The sequence below is a fragment of the Mercurialis annua genome, linkage group LG5, assembly GCF_937616625.2.
Source record: "Mercurialis annua linkage group LG5, ddMerAnnu1.2, whole genome shotgun sequence".
Lineage (NCBI taxonomy): Eukaryota > Viridiplantae > Streptophyta > Magnoliopsida > Malpighiales > Euphorbiaceae > Mercurialis > Mercurialis annua.
In genome coordinates, this window is record NC_065574.1 from 52,087,359 (window position 1) to 52,091,742 (window position 4,384).

Here is a 4,384-nt window from a genome sequence, read left to right on the forward strand (position 1 = left end):
GGGAGTATAAAAGTACAAGTCGAACATTTTTGAGTTACGAATCAAAATAAAGGTACTAAATTGGGAATGAAAAAAATTTCAGGTACCCCAAAAAATTTCCCCAGAATTTCACAACACTGCTGTCGCAGTAATATTATGAATATACTGTAAGAGAACTCGACAAACTCTGAACTCTGTAACTTAAAAGTTAAAACCCCCTGAATTTTCCTATTTCCACAGCACTGGTCACTACTTCACTCCGTATATATAACTCCACTCCTCACCTTCTATAAATTTCTCTTTAAACCCAAACTCCGTTCCTCTAAACCACACACTTATCTCTCTACTCCAATCAGTTATTTAACCGTTTATTTTCTCTTCTCAAACAGCACAAAAATGATCACCTGGGGCGATCTCTACACCGTCTTATCCGCGGTGGTTCCGCTCTATGTAGCCATGATCTTGGCCTACGGCTCCGTCCGCTGGTGGAAAATCTTTAGCCCCGATCAATGTTCCGGTATCAACCGGTTCGTTGCTATTTTCGCTGTTCCCCTGCTGTCTTTCCATTTCATCTCGACCAACAATCCTTACGAAATGAATTTCCGCTTCATAGCCGCGGATACCCTTCAGAAGATCATAATGCTGGTCGCGCTTGCTCTCTGGACTAATTTCACTAAAAACGGCAGCTTAGAATGGATGATTACGATCTTCTCATTGTCTACTCTGCCGAACACTCTTGTCATGGGCATACCTTTGTTAATCGCTATGTACGATGACTACGCAGGTAGTCTGATGGTTCAGGTTGTCGTTTTACAGTGTATTATTTGGTACACTCTGTTGCTGTTTCTTTTCGAGTACAGAGGTGCTAAAATGTTGATTATGGAGCAATTTCCTGAAACCGCGGCTTCTATTGTGTCGTTTAAGGTCGATTCTGATGTTGTTTCGCTGGACGGAAGGGATTTTTTGGAGACTGATGCGGAGATTGGTGATGATGGGAAGTTACATGTTACTGTCAGGAAGTCTAATGCTTCTCGGAGATCTTTAGGCCCGGGTTCGTTTTCGGCGTTTACGCCTCGGCCTTCGAATCTTACGGGTGCGGAGATTTATAGTTTGAGCTCGTCGCGAAATCCTACGCCTAGAGGGTCGAATTTTAATACTTCAGATTTTTATAATATGATGGGTGTTCAAGGTTTTCCTGGTGGTAGATTGTCAAATTTTGGTCCTGCTGATTTGTATTCGGTTCAATCTTCTAGAGGCCCGACTCCTAGACCGTCGAATTTTGAGGAAAATTGTGCTCCAATGGCCACGATTTCCTCTCCTAGATTCGGGTTTTATCCGGCTCAGACTGTGCCTACTTCATATCCAGCGCCGAATCCGGAGTTTTCTTCTACTGTGAGTACTAAAACCACCAAGAACCAACCGCAGCCGGAGCAGAATAACCACTTGCCGCAACCGCAGCCACCGCCGCAGCAGCAGAATCAAAATAACAAAGCAAACCATGATGCTAAAGAGCTCCACATGTTTGTATGGAGCTCCAGTGCTTCTCCGGTATCTGATGTCTTCGGCGGGAATGATTTCGCGTCGGCTCAGCAATCGGGCCGGTCCGACCAGGGAGCTAAAGAGATCAGGATGTTGGTTTCTGATCATCCCCAAAATGGAGAAACCAAAGGTATAAATTTAACTATTATAATACATTTGATCTAAATAGCACGAACACTTCATTTAATCAGCGTTTTCCATTTCGGATTCCTGTCTTTAGTGTCCCGTTTTTCGGTATCCGCAATTAATTATTTTCGTTTAGTCTAAAAGTTGACTTAATTTTGATTTGAAAAAATCCAAAGCAATTGCACATGCTGGAGATTTTCCTGGGGAGGACTTCAGTTTTGCTGGTAAAGGAGATGGAGACGATCATGATGACAGAGAAAAAGATGGACCCACCGGACTTAACAAGCTTGGATCCAGCTCAACCGCCGAGCTCCACCCAAAAGTCACCGGAGCACCAGATTCCGGCGTCAACAAACATATGCCACCGGCAAGTGTGATGACCCGTCTGATACTAATCATGGTTTGGCGCAAACTTATCAGAAACCCAAACACATACTCCAGTCTCATTGGTCTGATTTGGTCTCTAGTTTGTTTCAGGTAATTAGCTACGAATTAATTTAAACTAATTTAATACTTACATTATCCATTTAGAGAAATAAAAAAATTAAACCATGATTTAATGATTAATGATTAATTGCAGGTGGCATGTGGCTATGCCTAAAATAATATCACAGTCAATCTCCATACTGTCAGATGCTGGTCTTGGAATGGCTATGTTCAGCTTAGGTGAGTAGACATAATTTATGTACTTTCTCTAACTAAAAACATATTAAGGTTAAATAATTTCATTAAAAAGGACAAGGAAGTAAGATTATCAAGTTTTGGATAAATTAATGTTGAGATTACTAACTAATTAATTTTAAAATGTGGCAAAGTTTAGACCACATGATGGTTTGAATAAGGTTGGTACATAATGATGGTTACATTGTGTAAAGTTATAAGGTTATGAAATGAACAGCTCATAGGCATGCCATCCAATTCTTGTTTGTGATCATTTAGACTATAAAATGGATTCACCCACCCGACATATGGGACCAATTTCACTTGCGGTCCACGGTCGGTGGGGATGGTTATGATAGCTACACAATTTGGTCCTCAGCTGGGTAATTTATGATAGACGTAAATTTATCGAGTTTTACATTTTTTTCGTTAAGTGGGTAATTGAAAAATTATTATATGATATGTTTTTTTACGGTGTTATGGGTGAATTTTTTTTGAAGGTCTGTTTATGGCGTTACAACCGAAGATAATAGCGTGCGGCAACTCGGTAGCGGCATTTGCGATGGCAGTTCGGTTTCTGACTGGTCCTGCTGTGATGGCTGCAGCTTCGATTGCAGTTGGTCTGCGTGGTACCCTCCTCCATATTGCTATCGTTCAGGTTGAAGTCATTTTCGCATTTACTGTATTACTTTTTCTAATTCTCCATCAAAATTAAGTACCTAAACATGTACATTTGTGTTAACTATGTGATTACAGGCTGCACTGCCACAAGGAATTGTTCCATTTGTGTTTGCCAAAGAATACAATGTACACCCAGCAATTCTAAGCACCGGGTAAGTGTCGATTTCTTCTTTACGGAAAATTATAATTACTTCCGAAATTAGATCAAAATTGCCATTTTTAAATAATTTTTCAGATATTAGTTAAATATATCATAAAATTGACAATTTGATAGATTAAAATTAAAATTGTTGTTGCAGGGTTATCTTCGGAATGTTGATAGCATTACCTATTACACTAGTGTACTACATCCTTCTTGGATTGTAATTATCTCATCAATAGAATTTTGATTGGCCGTGATGATGACTACAACGACGACGACAATGTGTCTCCCCAAATTGACGAGGCTAGAAAAATATATTAGAAAAACTGATTTTAGAGGATCGCTACGCGTCGGAAGAGAAGGGGGAGGATTATCCGGCAGAAAAGAAGAAAAATTGTGGATTTTCTAAGAAATGTGCCAAAAGGTTCCAAGATTCTTGGAGCTAAAAAAATATTAATTTTTTTTAGATTAATTAGTTAAATTCCCTGATATAAGGATGATGCAGCCATGAGGAGCCAAAGATAATTCAATTTTCTATAAAAGGAATTTTGAAAAGAATATGCATTAAGGAGAGACATGAAAGAGGAAAAGAAGGGGGAGGCAAAAATATTTTATTCTCTTCATTCACGTTAGTGCATGTAAAAGTATTCATCAATTATGCTGCAAAACGACAATGCAGAAATGAGTATTGAATTAGGAGAACGACATGAATAGCAAAAGGGGGGAAATAGTTTTTTTTTTTTTTTTACTTTTTGTGGTTATTTTAGGTTTTGTTTGTTAGTGTTGGCTTTTTATTTATTTTTCCGTAGATCCGGCAATTATTTGCGTTTGTCGTTTTCATTTTAGTTTGTAATTTATGTAGGATTTTTATGATGAAAAGGAATGTGATTTAGTAATTAATTGTTGAGGACATTGTGGTTTTAAAACTTGTGAGATGTGATTTAGTAGTGCATGTAAATTGTAACTACTCCATGTATATGAGTTCGGTTCATAAGTTGAAGAACTAAAGTGACTCTTTACTCATTAATTATGCATCTATCACCTTGTTAATTAGGGGTATAAACGAGTTGAGCTAATAGAGAGTTATTCAAGATTAATTTAATTTTTTTGAAACTGTCACAAAATATTAGAATTGAGCTCCAACTTGAGTTATTGGAGTTTCATTTCAAGTTGAACTCGAATATCAATTAAAAAATATTTGAGAGTTTAAATGAGCTCTTTACTCATATAAAATGATAAATTATTTTCTCAGTCCAA

At 38.0% G+C, this 4,384-nt stretch overlaps 1 protein-coding gene across 1 annotated transcript; it reads left to right on the forward strand.

Annotated features, from left to right (window-relative positions):
* The first annotated feature begins 272 nt into the window (after positions 1-272).
* Positions 273-4,035, forward strand: LOC126680989 (auxin efflux carrier component 3). The gene is made up of 6 exons (XM_050376328.2): positions 273-1,648; positions 1,821-2,121; positions 2,225-2,310; positions 2,805-2,962; positions 3,061-3,137; positions 3,285-4,035. The coding sequence occupies exons 1-6, from the start codon at positions 376-378 to the stop codon at positions 3,349-3,351; spliced, it is 1,962 nt and encodes a 653-aa protein (XP_050232285.1). The 5' UTR covers positions 273-375; the 3' UTR covers positions 3,352-4,035.
* The last annotated feature ends 349 nt before the right edge of the window (positions 4,036-4,384 follow it).

What these genes read in the sequence shown, in the direction of transcription:
- LOC126680989 (XM_050376328.2), top strand. Translation starts at nt 376, where the DNA reads ATGATCACCTGGGGCGATCTCTACACCGTCTTATCCGCGGTGGTTCCG. An exon ending in CCAAAATGGAGAAACCAAAG is followed by an intron (nt 1,649 to 1,820) that starts GTATAAATTTAA and finishes AAAAATCCAAAG; the next exon opens with CAATTGCACATGCTGGAGAT. An exon ending in CCAGCAATTCTAAGCACCGG is followed by an intron (nt 3,138 to 3,284) that starts GTAAGTGTCGAT and finishes TTGTTGTTGCAG; the next exon opens with GGTTATCTTCGGAATGTTGA.